Source organism: Lonchura striata, chromosome 4 (assembly GCF_046129695.1).
Source record: "Lonchura striata isolate bLonStr1 chromosome 4, bLonStr1.mat, whole genome shotgun sequence".
In the NCBI taxonomy this organism is placed as follows: domain Eukaryota; kingdom Metazoa; phylum Chordata; class Aves; order Passeriformes; family Estrildidae; genus Lonchura; species Lonchura striata.
The window spans coordinates 27146806-27168790 of NC_134606.1; the positions used below are offsets into that span (position 1 = coordinate 27146806).

General features: G+C 38.8%; 1 protein-coding gene across 1 annotated transcript in view; it reads left to right on the plus strand.

The window, feature by feature from the left end:
• KIT (KIT proto-oncogene, receptor tyrosine kinase) overlaps nt 1–21695 on the plus strand; it is a 55363-nt gene extending 33668 nt beyond the window's left edge. The window contains exons 8-21 of the mRNA XM_021530034.1: nt 3160–3274; nt 4476–4669; nt 5744–5850; nt 5943–6069; nt 6326–6430; nt 6518–6628; nt 8284–8434; nt 10238–10326; nt 10659–10786; nt 13515–13637; nt 17200–17311; nt 17401–17500; nt 18127–18232; nt 19347–21695. Coding sequence (XP_021385709.1) covers nt 3160–3274; nt 4476–4669; nt 5744–5850; nt 5943–6069; nt 6326–6430; nt 6518–6628; nt 8284–8434; nt 10238–10326; nt 10659–10786; nt 13515–13637; nt 17200–17311; nt 17401–17500; nt 18127–18232; nt 19347–19472 — 1694 coding nt within the window. The 3' untranslated portion in view covers nt 19473–21695. The remainder of the gene's footprint in view (nt 1–3159; nt 3275–4475; nt 4670–5743; nt 5851–5942; nt 6070–6325; nt 6431–6517; nt 6629–8283; nt 8435–10237; nt 10327–10658; nt 10787–13514; nt 13638–17199; nt 17312–17400; nt 17501–18126; nt 18233–19346) is intronic.
• The last annotated feature ends 290 nt before the right edge of the window (nt 21696–21985 follow it).

A 21985-nucleotide genomic window follows, 5' to 3' on the forward strand; every position in this document is an offset into this window, starting at 1 on the left:
GAAAATAACCAAACAGGTAAAACATATTCATAATCAGGAGAATGTCTTCATGTAAACAAATAACGATGCTGAAGCATTTCCTAAAAGGCATGAAAAACCCAGTGCAGAAGTACTTGGCTTGGATTTAAACATATTTAGCAATTGCATATGCTAATCTGAAACAATACTAAATTGCTTTTAAAATAGTGTAGTAATTAATAATAAATGTATAGAGGTAAGCAGATCTAAAATTAGGAGTCAGAAAGAAAATTATAGCTTGTCAAGCAGCATACTGTATTCAATTACAATTAAGAAACTGTAGAAATCTCCAGAGTGGCAAGGTATGGTATCTAGCAATTAGCAGAGGGATCTTCCAACTAGTAACTGAATTTAGTGCAAAATAATATCTCAGCTTAATTATAGTCAACAAAACATTATCTATGCAGTTAGGGCTCCTGCTGCAAAGAGAAAACTGGTCATGGTGTTATAGATGCCATGAAGACATGCTCAGTTGTTTTCTTGTCATTGAGCTATGCAGTGAACAATGAGGAATCACCATGATATTGTGAAAAGATTTGTTACAATCGAGAAAATGTAGCTCCAGCAGAAAAAAACCTCTCTTTTTGTCTGGGATGACTGACAATACCTATTAAGTGGTACTTTGTAGACATTTACTTCATTAACAATGAAGGAAGGGAAACTGGCAATAGAAAGCAATTGAATGCAGAATTCCATTATACAGAGCATTGAAATAAAATAGGAGTGACCTCTTATAAGTAGATTGATATATTCAGAATCAACATCAGTAAAAGTTGAAAAGCAATTAATAAACTTAGTGAAATTAGAAGTTTAAGACATTTAATGTGTTATTAGAGAAGACAGTATGTATATATGCTGAGCAATGTAATAAAATGTTAAATATTTAAGGGGTTAAAGTCAGAACAGTTAGCAACATCTAGTCATTAGGAGTCTGATAGCAGGAGTGGTAGTTAGGCAGTGCAAGTCATAAAATCTTAGCACAGTAAAATCCCTTTTACAAGGAAGATGCGTGGTGACAGCTTGGCATCTGTTTGCAAAAGCCAGCCCATCTTTGCTCCAGCATCCCCTGAAGTGCCTACACTGGTGGTTGAGGAAGGCGCTCTGGCTGCCAGAAAGGAGTGCAGCTGCTGAGATGCATGGCCTGAGTTGGCAAAGGAGCAGCCAGTGGGGATTGCAGTAGCAGCTGTCTCAGTCCCCTTGAGTACTGGTGCAAGGGGCTCTTTGCTGCCTCAAGTGAAATGCATCCTTTAATATTTCTGAGCCAGGGAGGCTTGGGAGCCCTCAGTGCTGGTGGGGAGAGGCTGATCATGCTAATTGCCACATCAAAATGCTTCACTAGGTACATGACAGGCAGAACTGATCTTAGGTCAGCACTTCTCAGAGGCTGCTGCTGCTCAGCTTCCTGTAGTACCAAGGCTGGACCCCTCTGTCTGGTCTGCATAGCCTCTCATCTCCTCACTCTTGCAGGATGAGTCCATGTGGACTGTGGCCACATAGACAGGCTTTTATTGCACTAGGTTTTACAGTGGAAAGAGCCTAACTAATATGGGCATTTTAGTTTCCCTCACTCAGCTTCAGGTGTTACATGCAGACCAACTCTGGCACAGTATTTTTTCCAGGGCTTAATGCACAGATGCCTCTTATATTTGACTTCTCAGTTCTCTCATTTCATGAGTTACATTGTGCTGTAATGTTGCCTAAACCACAGCATATATCTAAACAAATAGCACATGGGTTGTAGTTTCGCTAATTACAATTTCACAATCCAACCATTTTGACTGGAATATCAGAAATGTGAATTACATGTGTTATGTGAGCACTGAGGCTGGGTGAGATGCTGTGTGGTCTCAGAAAGTTCCTCACCAAATGAGTAATGCTGAAAATCAGTCTCAACATTTTGCAACAATGTTTGGTTCTTGGTGTTTTGCATAAAACACAACATGCGGATTTAGAAATGAAAGAACATTCGGTTCCTGTAACATGAGTCACGAGGAGGTGGTATGTGATTGAGAATATACGTGTGCTTTGTTGACTCCAATTTAATCAGAGAGTAGAATACTCATTAAAAACTAACACTGTGCAGTCTCCATACATTACTTTTATCTGAAATAAATCTATGTTTTCCCACTGCAGTCTGCACAGCTATACTACTTTCTAGAATTAGGAGTTCAGCTTACATTTCTGTAAAGCCATATTAACTGATAATAGGCTCTTAACTTGTATCTATTGGGTTAGTGGAATCATTGCAATGTGGTCTTTCATAGTTTCTTTAGTTCACTTCTGTTTAGGTGATTTTGCAAGGAAGCTAAGGTTGTTAAGGGAAGTAAGGTCACTAATTGCAGTTGCATCAGGGAAAAAACCTTTACTGTGTTGGTGGTACTCTTGGCTGAAGCCTATGACATTGGACTACTGACTCTGAAGTCCAAGTGACTGCGCTGGTTTCCTGCCATACTTGAAACAGGAGCTCCTAAACCAACTGCAGGACTAACTCCTGTGCAGGATGTAACAGAAGGCATTGATTGGATTAATTGTTTTCTAAACTACCAGAGCAATCACCAATTCTCATTTGGAAAGCTAATACATTCAGCCAAGTGTTGGCTTCCTCTACCTGCAATGTTCCAGAGAATCAGGCAGTTGGGCAGTTCAGTATGTTAGAGGGGTGTGTGTCCTCTGTCAGGAGGTCTGGATGGTTGCCTTGCATTGTAGTTCCTTTCCTGGATGCAGTGGTAATACTGAATACACAGCATAGATTCAAGAGGGATGTGGTTTGACAGATTTAGTAGGCTTTTAACTGGGAAGAAACTGTCCTTTCTACAGATGGGTAAAGTCATGGTGTGCAGAAATGGGAACTTTACTGTTGTTCCAAGCATACACTTCTTTGGGTTGTTTAAGCTCTTGAGTTTGATGGTCTAGGATTTTTTATCAAATCAAATGCTATGGGGAGATGAGGCATTCTTCTAATGTCCAGCCCAAGCATTCAGTGTAAGAACTAATATTTTCACAGAGGTTAGATTTTTGCAGGTCAGACCCAGACATCCTTGAGAATAAGAAGGTCTTGCTCACCTGAGTGATTCCATGGATTATGAGGTTCACAGGCTGCTGGTGTGAGTAGTGGATGACTATTGTTTTTCTTTATTGCAGCAAAACCTGAGATTCTCACTCTGGATATACTTAGCAATGGTGTTCTCCAGTGTGTAGCAGCTGGATTCCCAGCCCCTACCATATACTGGTATTTTTGCCCAGGAACTGAGCAAAGGTAAGTTAAGTAAACAAGAGTCTCCAAAGGTTGTTTTAGGTGCAACATATGCAATTACTAATTACAAATTAAGAACATGGAATGACTTGGTAATAGTTACATTCAAATGTTGTATTGTGGTTCTCATCCCTTTTGGCATTGCAGTATTTGCAGTATATTGTGAGAAGGCAGGAATACATTTAATTTTCTCTTTTATATTCTGTCCTTGAAAGGGGAATAACCAACACTTTATGCTGTGCAAAGTAAAAGCCAAAGTTTCTGCTGCAAGCTAGCTATGGCTTTTATCAGCTTGGCCCCAAATGACACATGTTCTATATGCAATTTCACAGAATGGCAAACACAGAATCGCTCACAAATATGGCTGTTATAATTCGTTTTATTGTGTAATTAAGTAATTTTTCCAGACATAATGTAATTAGATTTCTGTTCACATGAAACATATGACAAGTAAACAAGTACAGTGTTGTTATGAAAGAAGTTGGATGTTCTTAAGACCAGGTGTTTATACGAAGATTGTAGAGTTTCACTGTAAAATGAGTGAGCATTTGTGAAGCAAGTTTTAAGGTTTTGCTTGACTTCCCCCATGATTATAGATACCATACTAGCAAGTAACGCATCTCCTTCCCACCACTGTAATTTGTTTTATGTCTAAAATAATTGTTATTCCCTTAATAGTTTAAAATAGTACCTTTTTAAAAGGTACTATTTTAAATGTGTGCTCATGTAGTAAATACGTGACATATGAAGGAGAAGCAACATCTTGAGAGAAAAGAACTGGCTATTTTCTGCCTGCATATAAGCTTAATGGAGTTTGTGTATATCATGGACTTCTCTTGTGCTGTAATAAGATGATGCTTGGGGAACATTTTCAGAAGTGTGTAATAGACCACAACTGCTTGACAATGAAATTGAAAATGTATGTCTTATGGTATAAAACCCATAGAGAAGTTACAGACTTAGGTATGTCTAACCAAAAGACATGGTCTCCAGCAAAAACCCGAGATTCTCACTCATCATGGTCTCCAGTTGGGCCAGGCTAAGTGTATGTATCCATTTCTCCCACTACATAAAAGACTATGAGACACCATGAGTAGGCTGTTTCAGCTGAATCCATTTGTTGACCAGAGTTGTTCAGTTCTCTGTGGGTCTGGCATTTCAGGTAGCAATCTGTGGCAGGTAACTGTCAGTATTGTTTCTCCAGGTGTTTTGATTCACCAACAATATCCCCCATGGATGTCAAAATTGGTTACACAAATTCATCATCACCGTCATTTGAACGAATCCTGGTTGAAAGCACCATTAATGCCAGCATGTTCAGGAGCACCGGCACCGTGTGCTGTGAGGCCTCCAGCAATGGGGACAGGAGCTCTGCTTTCTTCAACTTTGCTATTAAAGGTAATGGCCACAAAACATTGGTAGTGTGCGGCTCTTTATGAAAAAGGATTTTAAGTGGTTTAACTGTAAGAAGGTTCACAGTACTGTGCACATGATAACATAGTATGTTGCATGTTCTGTCTGTCAAAGTCTTGCTTTAATTTTTCAATGACTATTTTAGTACTGCCTTTTTATGGCACCTGTTCTGCAGTGCAGTAGGTAGGTGGGTTTCTTCTGTCTTTGCAGCACAGAGGAAAACCACCTACAGCATTGCCCTGGCTTTTCCCCTCTCTCTCCCTTCTGTTTTCTTGTTTTTCTGCTTTGACTATTTAGGCCATCATTTCTTTTTTCAAAGAAAGATTGCACTTTATTTTAGGTTTTTACAATGTCTCAGGAAAAATGCAGTCCCCAAGTTGCCTGGAGCCTAAGTGTCCTGCTGCTATAAAAGAAGTAACAACAACATACTGCAAAAGGGCTTATGAGTTTTGTAGTGGTATTTGTAGGTTTGTGGGGGAGAAGAAAAACCCACTAGAACATAGATGATTTGAAATGTGTTTGTAAAGCTGTGCTCTTCTTTGCAAAACCAAATGTTCTGCTTCTTTTGTCTTTTCTGTTACACCCAGATATAACATACAAACAAATACGCCAGATTTGGGGTAGATGGATTGTAGTAGAATGGTATTTCTTTGCTACTTGCCACAACCTCTCCTTGTAAAGGGTGTGCTGTAGTGATCATACTTAGGTGGGGGGCAAAGGGGAAGAAAAGAATTTGGGACTTCAGATAAAAGCTTCTTTCTTTAACCTAACTTGACTGAGATCATGCAAACCCCTTGCATTTACTGTTCTGTGTGCCAAACCTTCTGAATTAATGAAGCTGAGACTCCAAAGGCATCAAACTGCATGGTTTCTGTGCCAGCTCCATCTCCCACAGGTCATTCAGGAAGGACATTCTGATACACCTGGAGCACATCTAGGAAAGTCAAAATCCCAAACTGTATTTCACAAAGAAGAGACAAGGAAAGGTTTTCACTTGCATCTTTTTAATTTAGCTTTTCTTGTTCAGTATTTTTAGGAGAATTTTCTGTTTCTTTTCAGAGCAAATCCGTACACATACCCTTTTCACCCCTTTACTAACTGCATTTGGAGTTGCTGCAGGACTGATGTGCATCATAGTCATGATCCTGGTGTACATATATTTGCAGGTAAAATCAGAAGCCCCTTTGCCTGAATTAAAAAAGTGTTGTAGCTACTTGTTGAGTCTTCATTAGTAACAGCCATTCTCTTTCTTTTCCAGAAACCCAAGTACGAAGTTCAGTGGAAAGTTGTTGAAGAAATAAATGGAAACAACTATGTTTACATAGATCCAACACAACTTCCTTATGATCACAAATGGGAATTTCCTAGAAACCGTTTGAGTTTTGGTTAGTTTAGATTTATTTAACTTCATCTACAAGGTGGAACCTTCAGGTCTCATGTGAGACTTTGGTCAAACACAGTGGGGTTTTGTCACAAAGTTGTTGCACAATAATGCAGATATTGATAACTGCTTATTCTTTCCTTGGGACAAAAGGCAAGCAGGCGTGTCTGCAATAGCTACCTTGATATAATAAAGTAAAATGTTGGGCCCTACAGGAAGAAGTACTCAAAGTCCTTACAGTATTTTGTTTGCTTTATTAGGTAAAACCCTTGGCGCTGGAGCTTTTGGGAAAGTTGTTGAAGCCACTGCTTATGGTTTATTCAAGTCTGATGCTGCTATGACAGTAGCAGTAAAGATGTTGAAAAGTAAGTTGCTTTAGTATACTATGCTGTGTTTTCTCTCTTCCACCTGGTTGGTGTGTTACATGCTGAATGCTGTGCTTCGCCTTGCAGCAAGTGCCCATTTAACGGAGAGAGAAGCCTTGATGTCAGAGCTCAAAGTGCTGAGTTACCTTGGAAACCACATTAATATTGTGAATCTGCTTGGAGCTTGCACTATTGGAGGTGGGGTTATCTGCAGATTATTGATTATTTCTGTCCTTTTTTGATTGCCAGGAGGATGAACTTTGTGAGGAAGAATTCAAGGTGCAACTCTTAAGTGTAGAAATGATAAATTTCATCCTAAAATCTTACATTTCATGCTTAGACAAGTTGCAGATTATAATGATTATCACCTATCATTTACTGAATCTAGATTTTAGGCTCAACTACTACTGTAAAAACAGCAGTAAGACCAGTGTAGCTGCAGCTAAAGAGAAAGGTTGCTTTTATTCTCTTTCATGTGAACCATTGGGTGCTTTCTTCTTAAGAGATAACAAAATGAATGGTATAAATTTTTACCTGCACCACACTGTTCCTCATTAATGAGAACTGGTTCCTTATTGGTATTCAAGGTGAAGTCAACAGGCTTGTCTTGTCTAGTCTTCCAGCCTTCTGTTTAAACTGCAAATGTATCTGTTAAGGCAGCATTAAAAGTACAAATTCTAAGCAGCAGAAAGTTGAGAAAAGTAATTTGCCAAAGAATGTATTGCACAACCATAATGTTTCATATTTAGTATTAACTTCATAAGTTTGTTTTCCTGCACAATAAAACTACAAAACTTACAGCTACAAAACCTTCTGAAGTGTCAATAGAGAATGATAAAAATGTGTGGTTTTAATTTGTATACATTTTAATATGAAAGATGGTATTGCTTCTTACACATTTTTCAAAGAAAAGGAACCTGTGAAAATTCATATAGAGGAGCAAAACATTTCTTACAATTAATTATTTAAAAATAGGATGAAACAATTTTGTTTAAGCATCCAACTAAGTTGACTCACTGGCCCGAATGCATGTCTCTCTCAGTGGAGAAAAATGTGGTGTCTGTAAGAAATCACACCACAAACACTTCTTTTGCTATTGTGAAAGCTATAATTTTGAACTGCAGAAAAATGGAAATAAACCAGTGGGGTTAGGAAATAATGGTGCAGAGTAAACTTAGAGATGAAATAGCACACAGTGTAATTATATATTCAATGTCTGTAGCTGGAGTCATTCACTCAAAAGACATATACTTGATCTATAAATATCCATGCTGAAGATGACTTGATTCCTTTTCTGATTTCATTTTAATATTCTAAAACCTTGTGCAATGTAGTTTTCTGTTGCAGTGGGCTGTTCTGTTTGAATGATTTTTCCTATTATACTGCAGAATATAACACTACATCATTTCCAAAACATTACTGAAGGAGTGTGAAGTTCTACTGTAAACAGAAGTGAATCAAAAGGATTAATGTTTGAAGCTTGAGTTACTCTTAATGTTTGGAACAAATAACTTCCTTCAGGAAGCAAGCAAAATCAAACAGATGTGTCTGGCCAGAAACATTATCACATGAAAAAAGAGAAAAAGACTTATTTGTTGAATTTTTATACAATGCAATGCAATTGAGGGGCAGAACGTTAATTGGGACACATCTTTATCTGGACCATAGTTGTTCATCTGTGAAAGGGAAGATGCTGGGTTACTTTCCTGTAACTTTTCAAGTCTAGACAGTGCTAGACAGTGTGATTTTTTAATAGTCCAGTCTGTGTGCTTCACTGAATGCTAGCTTTATGTAAGGTTTTCTGCTCTAAAAGCAATACTCACCAGCTTTCTAAACCTTACATGCATCTACAGGTCCCACTCTGGTCATTACAGAATATTGCTGTTATGGTGATCTTTTAAATTTTCTGAGACGGAAACGAGATTCATTTATTTGTCCAAAACACGAAGAACATGCAGATGCAGCTGTTTATGAGAACCTTTTGCATCAGTCAGAGCCTGCAGCGTAAGTATGACCTGCTGAAATGTACTTGCATTTTTAGATAATTGGGAAGGAGGAAAAATCAAAGTTTATTAGGGATAAGAGGTGTGGAGAAACATTTAATGCAGAAGGCTTTGAAGATTCTCTGCTGCACAAGAAAACAATTTAATTAAGAGGCTATTTGTTCAGGGGGTGGTTTATTTGAACAGTGTCATTATATACAGAGTGGATTGTATGCGCCCTTTGTTTCTCTTCTTTATCAGATTTTCTGCAGTTATTTCATGCACCTCCTTGGCTCCAATTTTTTTGTGTTTACTATTATTAAACTTTGGTAATGCTTATTTGTTAGCTTAAATGGTATTTTCCCCAGTGTCAGGCCGTTAGTACCCTGAGTTCTCCCAAATTCCTGCCTTCATAAATGACTTTTTACAAAATGAAACCAGTGTCTTAAAATGTCAGCAGCAGGCTGCCACTGACAGTTCACTGCATTTTGTGGTGAAACAACCTGTGTCATGGCTGAGATTAAACTTGTACTTAATTCGTCTTTATATTTTTAACTGCTGTGTTTTATATACCATCCCAGAGTTCTTTCCAAGGGTGTTTCCAAGCAGATTTCCTTCCATTTGCAAAGTGAGAGACAGCTTACCAAAACCTAGGGCCTATTAAAATACCTTCTCATTCTAAATTTTAGTCTTTTTATTGCCTCACTGGGCCTATTACTTTGTGTTGGCAGTCACGAAAGAAGCAGGCAGACCTAAGGAGTTGGAAGAATTCTTTATCCCAGCAAGGCCTAGTACTGGTGAAACTGTTTGTGCCATGGCAATGAATGGGTAGCTGGAGATGCCCCAGAGAGGTTGGGACCACTGGGGTGATGAACATAAAGGCTGTGATTTGCCATTGCAGGTGTTTGCCCCTCCAAATTTGCCATTGCCCTCTGTTCAGTGAAGGGATCTTGCTGCTTAAGCATATTGAGTTATTGTTAATTGAGTTTGCAAACTGCAAATTGTAAATTGACTTATTTACTAACAGCAGAGTATTTACAAAATTCTCATCTTAGTATTTTCTGCTGCTGAATATGTCAGATATATTTCCGGTGGTAACAAAAGCTATTGGTGATCTCATTGCTCCTTCCCATGTTAGCTCTGTGGCTGCATTTGTTGTTCTTAAACTAAGCAGATGTTTCAGGCTAAGGGAGTATATGAATTCTAATGGTAATGAAGTGAAAAATGCCAAAGTACATCCATCATTTCTAAAGGTGCCTAACTGTATAAACCATGTAGTATGAAAATCTGAATACATTTGAATTATATATAGCAATAAGAAAATTTAAACTTAAAAGAATCTGGCAGATGGCTGTCCCAAGCCTCAACTGATTTTTTGAAATGCATATGAATCCCCTATGGAACTTGGGAATTTCTGAATTTAACATTTTTTGCCATTTGTCTTCTGAATTTCAATTGCCAATTGAGCTGCTGAAATAGTCTGGTAGAAGTTGGCCTAAGCAGAAAAAGCGCTAGCAGATCCTGTGAAATATCTGGATGTTAATTTATAGAGAATGAAGTCTGTATAAACAGTATTTATGTGAATGGTTTTGTTTGCTCACCTGAGCCAACTCGAAACTTTGAGTTGTACCATTAACTGTACCAACAAACCTTTCTTTCTGTGCAAGCATTTCCTCATTTTTTTCAGACACCCATGAATTTCCAGTCAACTGATCATCTGTAAAGCAATTATTCAGAACGTTGGCCTGATGTTGACTTTTTGTTTGGATAGCTTTTGAGACCTTTTTCAGTAAACTAGGTTTCTTTTGATTTGCTGCCTCTACAGTGATGTTGCCAATGAGTACATGGACATGAAACCAGGAGTGTCATATGCAGTCCCACCAAAGGCTGACAAAAAACGACCTGTGAAGTCTGGTGAGTTCAGTGACAAGGAATTCTGTTTGCTGATGGGAGTGCAGGAAAACAGGCTTTATGGATTTGTTCAGTTTTAGCATATTTGTCTTTTATGAACAAGGATACTTAAAACTCAGTAATTGATGTGAGAAGGCTTGAAAAATAACAATATGCTGTAATTTTAATTTCTTCACACTTAAATGGAGTATCAGGATTATTTTTTACTTTTTGGTGATGGGCTATTCATGTGATTCTAGACTGGTACTTACTAAAATTGCTGTATTGTTTAATGTCAAAACAACTCTGCATGATTACACTTACTTAACTCAAAAGCTGTTGTTTACATTTTGTAGGATCCTACACTGATCAGGATGTTGCCCTTTCTATGCCAGAAGATGATGAACTTGCTTTAGATGTAGAAGATCTGCTAAGCTTTTCTTACCAGGTGGCAAAGGGCATGAGCTTCCTTGCCTCCAAAAACGTAAGTTAAGAATTTTTCAGAGATGGACAGAATCTGTAGATGTTTTGTCACTTTCAGTGTTTTAATGTGATCTGTGTGTTTAAATGCTGAATATTTCAGTGTTCTTTTCACCAAGCACTGCAAACTGATAGGCTCCCTCCCATACTTGAAACTTTACATGGTGCTAGAGTTGTATACTGTGCTTACTGGCCAAAAGTGATGTTTTATATCCCCTAAGACAGAAGTCAGTGCAAAGCAGTGCTATTGCATATCCACTGCTGAGGGTAGTTGAATCAGTGCAAAGGTATCTATTTGCATGAGTTTTAAAAAATACTGCACTTGTTACTTCTCTCATGCAGAATACTGCCTTAAACAGGGGAGATATCACATTGTGTGCTCTTTTTTGTAAGCATGGCTTAAGTCACAGAAAATGTCTTAATTTTTAATTTTCTGAAAAGATCAGATCAGCTGAGAGACCCACAAAAAATCTTCATTGGCTACACTGAATAGACATTCCTCTGGGTTTCAGAGGAGAGGTATCGTATAACAGAAGGGGATTTATAAAGAAGCCTTAAGCACAGCATAATTAGTATCTTCCTGGGGTTTTTCTTACATTTTATTGCAAAAATGCCATTTAACATGCAAGCATTGTAACTAATGCAGTTACTATGGGTGCACCTTAAATAAAGTGTAAAACCAAACTTAGGCAATTCAAGGAAAGGAAGACAACCCTGGAGTCCTGTGTTACTATTGGGAAATTTGTCTTGAACTCTTCTCTGAGGAAAGTGCACATTAAAACTTGTTTTTGCACTTGTGTTTTTTCTCCCACTGTTCTTTCTTCCAAAACAAAGCATAAGCCGTTAATTTTTCATTTATCAACACATTCAAAACAGGCCTGACATGCAAACATACCATATTACAGATGATACACAGATTCACCACACTCCTGCATCCTTCACTGTTGAGGACATGCAGTGCTTAGACAGACATTCTTTATTTCTTTTGTTTTCCTAAAGAGTAGCCCCTGGATCCACTATGTATTATTGTTGGTGACTTTTTATTTATAGTCCTTCCATTTTTACAGACACAGTGACATTAAATAGCAAAGGCAATAAAGAATGTAAAATCACCTCGCCTTGAGGATGGGAAGTAATGCGCATTATTGCTTTGGCAGGGCCAAGTTAACACCTATATCACAGAGTTAAACTGCAAGTGCACTAATATGTTACTGGTCCTCTTCAGTTGTTGTATACTTACACTCTTGTGGCTCCAGCAGTTAAATTAGTTAATGCAGACTGCCATGGGTGAGCTGGTAGATAGATTCCCAAGGAGGCAAGGTGCCTCAGATTGCCTCACATCCCTGAGGCAGGAGGGTCCATGAAGACCAGCATGCAGCACACAGAATACCCAGCTGCTCTTGTACTACTTGTCAAGGCTGTACAGGAGTTGAGATAGGAGCTTGTTCTGGGAGGGCAGCTGCCTTAAGCACTCTGTGCCTTAATCACAAGCCAGAGCTTCCTCCCTTGGACAAAGTCTCTGTTCAATGCAAACTGCACTGATTCTGGAGGAACAAGGCAGAGCCATACTGACTCTTGGCTGTTCCTTCACCTTACTGCTTCAGTGCTGTATGACAGCTGTACATATGCCAAGTGAAGAATGCCTTGTATACAGAAGTGAATGAGAGTCTACCAAAAGAGTGGAACTACTGAAAATCATTCCTCCTATAAGCATGCTAAAGGGACAGACATTAAGTTACTTGTGCAATCTGCAGTTATTTTCTCAGCTTGATTTTCATGACTTTTGATATTTTAGGTCATTTTTTGGTTAGAAATTCCAAAAGTTCTGTATTCCAAGGAAAAAAGAAAAATTGCACTGTCTTCAGTTATTTTTAAACAGCTGTGGCCTGCATGCTAAATACCATCAGTAAAGCTGAAGCTTAATACTTTCCTTTCCAGATGAAAGAAGAAATCATTTTGTTAGAGAATCGCCTCCATTCTCTAACAAACACACATGAGCTCCACAGTTTTATACAAAGAAACACAGCTGCTGGGAAACTCAGGCACCCTTCTGGAACTGCAATTACCAACACATGCCCACTTCTAAAGTAAAAACTGGACTATAAGGTGGTTAGGTCACTGAATGCATGACCATACATTGAAAGATACTGGCATGTGAGAATTTCCACTATTTTAAAATACCTAAGTCTGCTTAAGCTCTTGTAGGTACTTAATAATTCAGCTTTCCAGATGATTATTTCTGTTATAGGATTCAGTTTCTGTGTTTGTGTGCTTTGAAGTTGTTAGCATAATTTCCCTGTTTTCAGATTTTCAGCACTTCTATATAAATGACAATAGCTACTTAATAGAATATTGGGACTATTTTGGAAACAAAACACATTTTCCCTCTACTTTGTCCTGTATTAGGAAACAAATGATAGTTTTGATAAATCAGAAAAAAGTACATAAAATTTTAGCTGAGGATGTGAAACACTGCAAAATTCAATGACTGCAACTGGTATTTTCTAAACTAAATGCATAGACAACCTTATTACTGTAGATTGATGTAATTCTTGTAAATATACAATATCAGAATGTTTACTCATCTGAGTAAGGTTATTAGCACATGGCTTCATTGTGATTTACAGCTTGCCTTAAAATGCATAATATAGTAAGTTACACAGCTAAGTAAACAGGTAACCAAGCCTGTTAGGGATATTATCAATTAGTTTTGTTTATTTGCCTTTATTTAGTGCATTCATAGGGATCTGGCCGCAAGAAATATTCTTCTAACTCATGGTCGAATTACTAAAATCTGTGACTTTGGCCTGGCAAGAGATATAAGGAATGACTCAAATTACGTGGTCAAAGGAAATGTAAGTATACATGATACTTAATGCACTTGTTTTAAGTTAAGCAAGTTCCTGTTGTCTTGATCTGCAAATAAAAGTCTTTTTTAGTTAGATGGAAATCTGGATTTTCCAGTTCTAGTGTGTATATATATATATATATATATATATTGGCTAGGGGAGAAAATTTCTGACATAGATGTGTGTGCTGACAAAATCCTTGGTTTATACTTGTTATACTGGAAAATATGTGCTCATACCTGAATGTATATTGTAGTGGAAGAAATGTTTTTGCTGCACTAATATAATGTCCAGTCTTCTTACTATACATGAATATACTCAAAGGTATTGCTCTGTAAGTAATTGCTGGTTTTGACATGGAAATACTTTAGTATCCCAGTCCTAAATTTTGGAATTATTTGGAAACATTTTCCCTGGGCATTGCACTATTTGTCCATTATTGAAATAGTTTATTTTAAAAATATCTAAATAATTAGGGTTTTATTTAGCTTATCCTTTTCTGTAAGGGAGCACTCAGACAATGAAAACTAAAGCATGAATTTACTGATTAGTGCATCAGTGGGAGGCAAAAACATCTTGGTTTTCTCTGATTCAATATAGATATCATAACCTTGTATGTGTAACAAAGACCACTTTAGTTTGCAGCTGTGGTTCAAATCCTGTAACAGGGTTGGAACAAGACACTATATTTTGATGAGAAAAGTTTAAAACCTCCCATGTAGAAGAGTACCGACCTCACAAGTACCTATTAAACCTCTGGAGGGGTACAAAGGCACTTTGAAGTGGTGCAGATTACCTTGGCAGCACTTGCAGTCCCCTTTAAAGTACCAGTGCAGTAAAAAGAGCCCTACTACAAAAGAAAATCGAGCTTCTCTGTGGTTAAGCTGGGGAAGTGTTTATGAAGTATAGGTATTTTGCATCTCAAACTGATTTATGCTGCCTGGCTTAATGTTTTAATCTGTGTCAGATAGGTGCAGCCAGCTGCTGCTTGCACTGTTTCTCAAAGGAGAAGATCCCTGTTCAGCAAGGCAGCCCTTGTCCCCAGTTCAACTGAGGGCTTCATGATCTTAATGATGAGGGGCTGGTCATTACTTAGAGGCTTGACAACGCATGATCTGAAGCTTAACCTGTCCTGGCCTTGGCAAGCTGTTAAAGGGAGAAAATCCCACACCTGAGCATCTCTCACCAAAGGGGTTTGCCACTCAGTTAACTTCAGTCAATCCATGGTACCTCAGGGATGACATAACTATTCTGCAGTGCTGTTACCCAGCAGGCCTTGATGTCTTAGATACCTACAGCATCCTTATTTTAGGCTGTGAGACAGACAGGTTTATTGGTTTTCTTCAAAACAACATCAGTACCAGCTATTGGTTGCCTGGATGTTCATGTTAGGGAGCAATAGGAGCTGAAATAATTAATGAATGCTTGCTGTGACAAAATATTGAATAGCATTTAGTGTAACCAAGCTACTTTCAGGCTCAAGGTCAGATCAAGAGCTGACTGATCATAAAGAGTCCTGGGAGCAGGAAGTTTAGACCAGCAGCTTAGGAGGGAAGTGTGTGCAATTGTTTTATTTGTCTAGGTTATCCTTTAAATTTCCCAAGTTCATAGAATCACAGAATCATAGAATGATTTGGGTTGGAAGGACCTCTAAGATCATCTAGTCCAACCCCTCTGCCATGGGCAAGGACATCTTTCACTAGATCAGGTTGCTTAGAGTGCCATCCAATCTGACCTTGAACATCTCCAGTGTTGGAAATGTTGCCTCAATGAAGTATCCACAATCTCTCTGGATTACCTGTTCCAGAATCTCACCATGCTTATAATGTTCTTTTTCCTTGTTTCCAATCTAAATCCATTCCCTTTCAGTTTAAAACCACTTTTCCTTGTTCAGTCGTCACAGGCCCAGTAAAAAGTCTCTCTCCATCTTTTGTCGTAAGTCCTCTTTATACTGGTTGCAGTGAGGTCTCCCTTCTCTGCTCCAGACTGAGAAACCCCAGCTCTCTCAAACTTTTCTTCACATGAGATGTGTTCAAGCCCTCTGATCATTGGAAGAAAAAGGTCTGGTTTCTTCCAAAGCAGGAAGAGTGTTTAGGACAGAGGTCTGACCAGCTCCTACAATCAGACAAGGAAAGGGCAAACCAGGGAGAGGAAGGAAGCAAATGCAAAGGCTTCCTGTGTCCTTTCTTCTGCTCCAGTTAGCATTCATAAGGGATTTTTCTATACCCACACAAACTTATAAAAAATCACAGAATCATAGAATTGTTCAGGTGGTAAAAGACCTTTTAGATCATTCACTCCAACTGCTAAGCCCAGCACTACCAAGTCCCCTAAACCATTTCTCTAAGCCCCACATCTAACACATCTTTTAAATACGTCCAGGGATGGTGACTTATCACTTCCTCAGGCAGCCTGTTCCAGTACTTGACAGGCCTTTTGGGGAAGAATTTTTCCTAATATCCAATCCAAACCTCCCCTGGCACAATTCAAGGCCATTTTCTGTGGTCCTGTCACTTGTGTAGAAGAGACAGATCCCACCTTGTTACAGCCTCCTTTTGGGTAGCTGCAGAGAGCTTTGGGATAAATTACTCCAGATCCCTCAGCGGCTCCCTGTAGGGCTTTATGTTCCAGACTCTTCATTACCTTCATTGCCTTTCTTTGGAAACACTCCAGTACCTAAATGTCAATGTTGTAGTGAGGGGCTGAGAACTGGACACAGGATTTGAGGTGCAGCCTCACCAGTGCTGAGTACAAGGGGACAATCACTGCCCTGGTCCTGCTGGCCACACTATTGCTGACACAGGCCAGGGTGCCATTGGCCTTCTTGGCCACCTGGGCACTCAGTGGCTCATGTTCAGTCCCTGTCGCCAGTATCCACAGGTCCTTTTCTGCTGGACAATTTTCCAGCCACTCATCCTCCAGCCTGTAGCAAGGCATAGGCTTGTTGGGACCCAAGGGCAGGATCCACCTCTTGGCCTTTTTGCACCTCATACAGTTGGTTTGGCTCATCAATCCGGTTTGCCCAAATACCTCTGTAGAGCCTTCCTTCCCTCCAGCAGATCAACACTTCTGCCCAAAATATATATATTAATATATATTACTTTAATTTGAATTTTATTTTTTCTGCTGATAAGACTGAGGAGTTAATACAGATGTGTTGACTAAAGCCTTGAAGCATCTCAACCATGTGAATCTTATTTGTCTGCCTGTGCTAGCCAGTCCACCAAAGTAGACTTGGTTATGTGCTTAAGGAACCATGCCATGATAACTTACATGATTTTCCTCTGACTTCCTGATATAATTTATTAACTAGACAGAAGGAGTCAAACAGTATTCAGAAAGTCAGAGTGCAAGGAACAGTATTAGCTTGGTAGACCCACAGAAAGATGGATCACTAGCAATGCAGCACTTGGAGATTCTAAAATGCTAAAAGTTTCTTTTTTGGTTGGATGCTTCTAGATTTTAAAAATATTTAATGCACACAAAAACCAGAACAAGTTTATTTTACTTTGGTGAATCTTTATTCCTTATGTCTAATTTCTTATTTTTTTCCCTCTTCCCTGGAAAGGCTCGTCTTCCTGTGAAGTGGATGGCACCTGAAAGTATTTTCAATTGCGTCTACACCTTTGAGAGTGATGTCTGGTCTTATGGGATATTGCTTTGGGAGCTCTTTTCTTTAGGTAAGCTCCTTATGTGTACTTCATATCTGTTTCATCTTGGGGTTTACTGTGGATGCAGAAATCATGTTATTCACCTGCTCTCTCAACAGGAAGCAGCCCCTATCCAGGGATACCCGTGGACTCCAAGTTCTATAAAATGATCAAAGAGGGATACAGGATGTTCAGCCCTGAGTGTGCACCACCTGAAATGTAAGTGAGCAACCAGCACCTCCAATCATCCAAACATCAGTAAAGATGTGAAGGAAGGGAAGCTTCTGTTCTTTCAATAAGGCTCATTGCACTGTCCCATTGTCATTTTTTGAGGTTCTTTTCATGTTTTAAATAATTCATGTACTCTAACTAGTAGAATACATGCCTGTGTTGTTACAAGCAATGAAATACGCTTATGGCTTGTGCCATCTGATCACTTTGTCATGGCACCTGCTCTCTGTCAATAAATTATTGACAGATCACAGAACATAATTAAACATTTTTACTTCAGATAAAGTCAGTGATATGTATTACCAGACTGTACAGCATCTGCATTTGTGCTGTACTTCCTGACAGCAAGAGGACTGTCTACTGATCTTTATGAGACATTCCTAATTCACTATTTTGTAAATGGATTGGCATTTAACAAGCTGTCAAAGAACACTGTGTCCAGAGCCTCCCATTAGTGGTGAGCTCTCTGTTGTCACAAACACAGGTGTTAGCAGCACCATTCCTGTTCTTAAAGTCATTTAAAGATGCAACATTTTTGTTTCAAATAATGATGCAGGAGAAATAAGAACTAAGGATTTCTTTATGAGCAGTATTTAATTTTTGTATCTTTACAGGTATGACATAATGAAGAGTTGCTGGGATGCTGATCCCTTACAGAGACCCACATTTAAACAAATTGTACAGATGATAGAGCAGCAGCTTTCAGAAAATGCCCCCCGGGTAAGTTATGGATTAAGCAGTTTCAAGCAATATGTCACGCTAGAGCTGTGAGAAGCAAAGAGCCCAGGCACTGCATTTCTAGTATTGCTTATGTAGCTTTGCTGCATCAGTGTGGGTCATAGGAGTGATGTTTGGGCTATTCCATTAGACAGTATCTATCTAAGCCCATACCCAACACTTATTAGCTACTGAACATTTTTTGCATTACTGATGTTTCTCACTCACGATAGACCTGTCACAACAATTTTGATGTTACAAAATGCAATGGTACTGCACAAATTCATCTTATCCTAAACTATGAAAAATTCTGTTAATCTGAGAAACATCTCAGAAATAAAGCATAATTAGTTTTTATTAGGAAAGCCATTGGGTGAAAGGGTGGATGTTTTGGTGCTCTTCTGTATCTTTTCGCTTGCCTCGCCTAATACCATTTACATAACCTTGGAGGTACGTTGTGACAAACTGCATGTGCTTCTCTTTCAAACATTCCATAGTGAAAGCTTATTCTGAGCAGGCAACTGGAAAAAACTGTCAAAAGAAAAACTGGAGGCACATCCTAAACTTGTTTTTTCTCTCTCCATAACTTTGTGTGTTACTAGGGTTTACAAAAGTATGTTTAAACCTGATTTAAAAATAAAGCTTCCTTTTACCTTCTGGATGCCTCGTTTGGGCAGAGAGTACATGGCTTCCTGACAATTTGAGAAAAGAGGAAACTGAAAGCTGCTGGTGTTCAATTGCATCCTGTAGTGTATTTTTGGCAGGTGCAGGCATTACTAAAACAAAAGCAAGAACCTGAAGGAATTATTAGTGAGATTTCTGAGGGAGCTCAGTAATAACCTGAGCTATTTTTTTTTTTAGCTCAGCTGAAATTTGGCATGCAGTTGGAAGCTACAGTGTTTTTAGTAACTGAGATGGAGCTTCATGATTCTTTAAAGTAGTAGTTAAGCCCAAGACCTTTTGATACTGTTTTGATTTGCAAAAAAGCATCTGAGCTGCAACCCCTCCACAGCAGTGTGTAGTACACGGTGGGAAAAGGCTAAGAAAGGAATGCTCTCCAAGAATGTGTGAAGGGAGCAGTCTGCAGAGTATTGACAGCAGTCTTTGGCTTCTGCAGGTTTATGCCAACTTCTCAACCCCACCTTCCAGTCAAGGAAATGCTCCAGATCACTCGGTGAGGATTAACTCAGTGGGCAGCAGTGCTTCCTCTACTCAGCCTCTCCTGGTACGCGAAGATGTTTGAGTGGCACATGAAGAAGAGGAGATCAGATGTGTTAGCTGTTTGTATTGTGCAGGGGCTGAGAGGGGGACAACTTCAGTAATTTCTCTTTCTTTTACTCACTTCTACCACTGTGTAGCTGAAACGTTGTTGTAATACTGTCCTTTACCATGCACTGTTATACATAAACTTAATCTGCTGAGCACGGTTACAGGCATCATTGCAGTATTAATTGAAGCTGTATATATTTCGCTATATTGTGTGTATTTGCAGTAGAGAGCCAGATGTGAAGGAAAAAAAAAAACAACCGACAAAAGAAATCATAAGCCAGGGTGTGGAATTGGATGACTGTTTGGAATTGGATGACTGTAGATCAAACCAAATCTGCAGTGATTCGTCTCTGGATCTGTGCCTGGAATGCATACAGTAATTTTCTAGTTAATCTTGTTTTTCTGAAGTTGAAAAAGAAACAAGTATTAAGTTAATGGTTTTTTAAACCCCTTTTCACATCCAACCAAGCCCAAGAGGCTTTCCCAGGCAGGCATCATAGGTTGGAGGCCAATAAGGGTGCTGTATTTACCTGGGAAAAAGAGGTGAAGCAACCAAGACTTTTCAAATCTGCACAGCTAGAAACCCTCCTGGGAGCTCTGGGGTTTAAGCCAGAGAAGAAGGGAGGAAGAGCATGGATTTTAACTTTTATTTACCACCTGTGCTGTCACCTTTGCAGACCAGTTGCACTGTTTCCATGGATATATGCACTACTTCCACCGGTGCATTCCCTGCCAGCATGAAGCTGCCCATTGCTGGGTCTCACTCCACCATGGAGCCTGAACTGCTTCTGTGGTCCTCTGCCTGGGGTGCCCAAAGACTTTGACATTCATTTTGCTAATAGTTGCATCTAAAAGTGTTCACCAAAGATAGGTGGATCCTGCCAAATTGATCAAAAAAGAGGAGGAAGGCTGCTTCTAGTAAACTGTGTCTAGAGAAGAGGCCGTTTAATGAGTCATCTTATCTAAGGGAGAGCAGAGAAAAATAATGGTCTCCTGGGGGCCCTTTCTTTATCTTGTCCTACCCAGGTGAATCTTTCCCACAGGCAGTCTTGGATAGTGCTAACTGGAAAGGGCTATTCTCCTCCACCCCAAGTTGTTTCTCTGGTAGTCCGGAGATGATAATCGAGAAGAGTCTAATGGAGAAGTGCCAAATTTATTAATGGCATAAAAGAAAGAATCCTTTCATTCTTCTTTGATAGACATGAAGCTTTGGGGTCAGCATCTGTTGAGCCAAGGATTTTGCTTAAAAGTGTTTTCTAGCCCCTTTTCTTCCCACCAGGAACACTGCTGGTTCTTTTCTTCCTTTGTTTCTGACCCCTAAAATTAAGTAAAAGCATTGAGAGAAGTATTTCTCAGAGGCAAAGTACTACTTGAGTACCTATTTATTTACAATGCACTTAAGCACTCTGTAACTTACTTTACCAGGACTTTGGTTGAGTTTACATGCAATTCAAATGTGTAACTAACTGCCCAAATACAAGGCAATTGTAAATACACACACTGGTAGTATATTTTGGGTTACATTGCGTACCATGCTCTTTCTATTTCTGACTGTGCATTTGGTTTATTGTTACAGGAATCTGTCTTTCAGAGTTAAAGAAAAAAAATTAGCCATTTGCACTGAACTTACTTAGGCTGTTGCACCTTTCCAAAGTTAGCCATTTGTTTGGATGCACTCTTATGCATACTAGTTGTTGAGCATTTTCAGTTTTATGCTATAAAAGCTCTTTTGTAATGTGTTGGCTTTTGGAGCAACTGTAGACAAACTAGTTGTTATAGATGTCTCGGTACTTTACAGACACTTAGCTGAAAGAGGTTGGGTTTTTTCGTTCTTGAAATTTATATTTTTATAATTTGGGGGTTTTGAAACTTATTTTGCAATGGCTTGGTGTTTTGAATGGGTTTATGCATTGTTTTTGTAAATATGGAAATGTAGCAATAATGTCCTTTTGACTATTCTCAGTCCTCGAGTCTCAAAAATATTTTTATATATATATATGCAAAAACTATATGTATAAATATGTAAGTGTTTGAAAGTTTATGAAACACTTATGGATATGTTGCTCAGTTGTAGAATTGCAGTTAAGAAAAGTTCAAATAAATCTGTAAATATGTATTCAAATGCCAACGATGTGTATTATGTTAAAACTGAATATTTTCATGTTAAATCTTAATAAATTCCTGAGTTGAAGCAAAACCTCAGTGTCTGGCCACACACAGGTCAAGTCTGGCATTCTGAAACACTTTTGCAAATACATGCCAAAAAATTTATTTGCTATGTGAGTTCTTTTCCTGTGAATATGTGGGACAAATACTTGAAAATTCCAATGCAGTTTGTTCTGGAAAAAAATTGCAATTAGAAGGTTGGTCTTGTAGACTGTGCAGTCTGTGTGTCATGAATAGTATTTAAAATGAAGATCTCTTGGTATTGCTAAGGAAATGGTTGCAAGAGACATTTGGAGCCACTCAAAGGCTGCAGTGATGCTG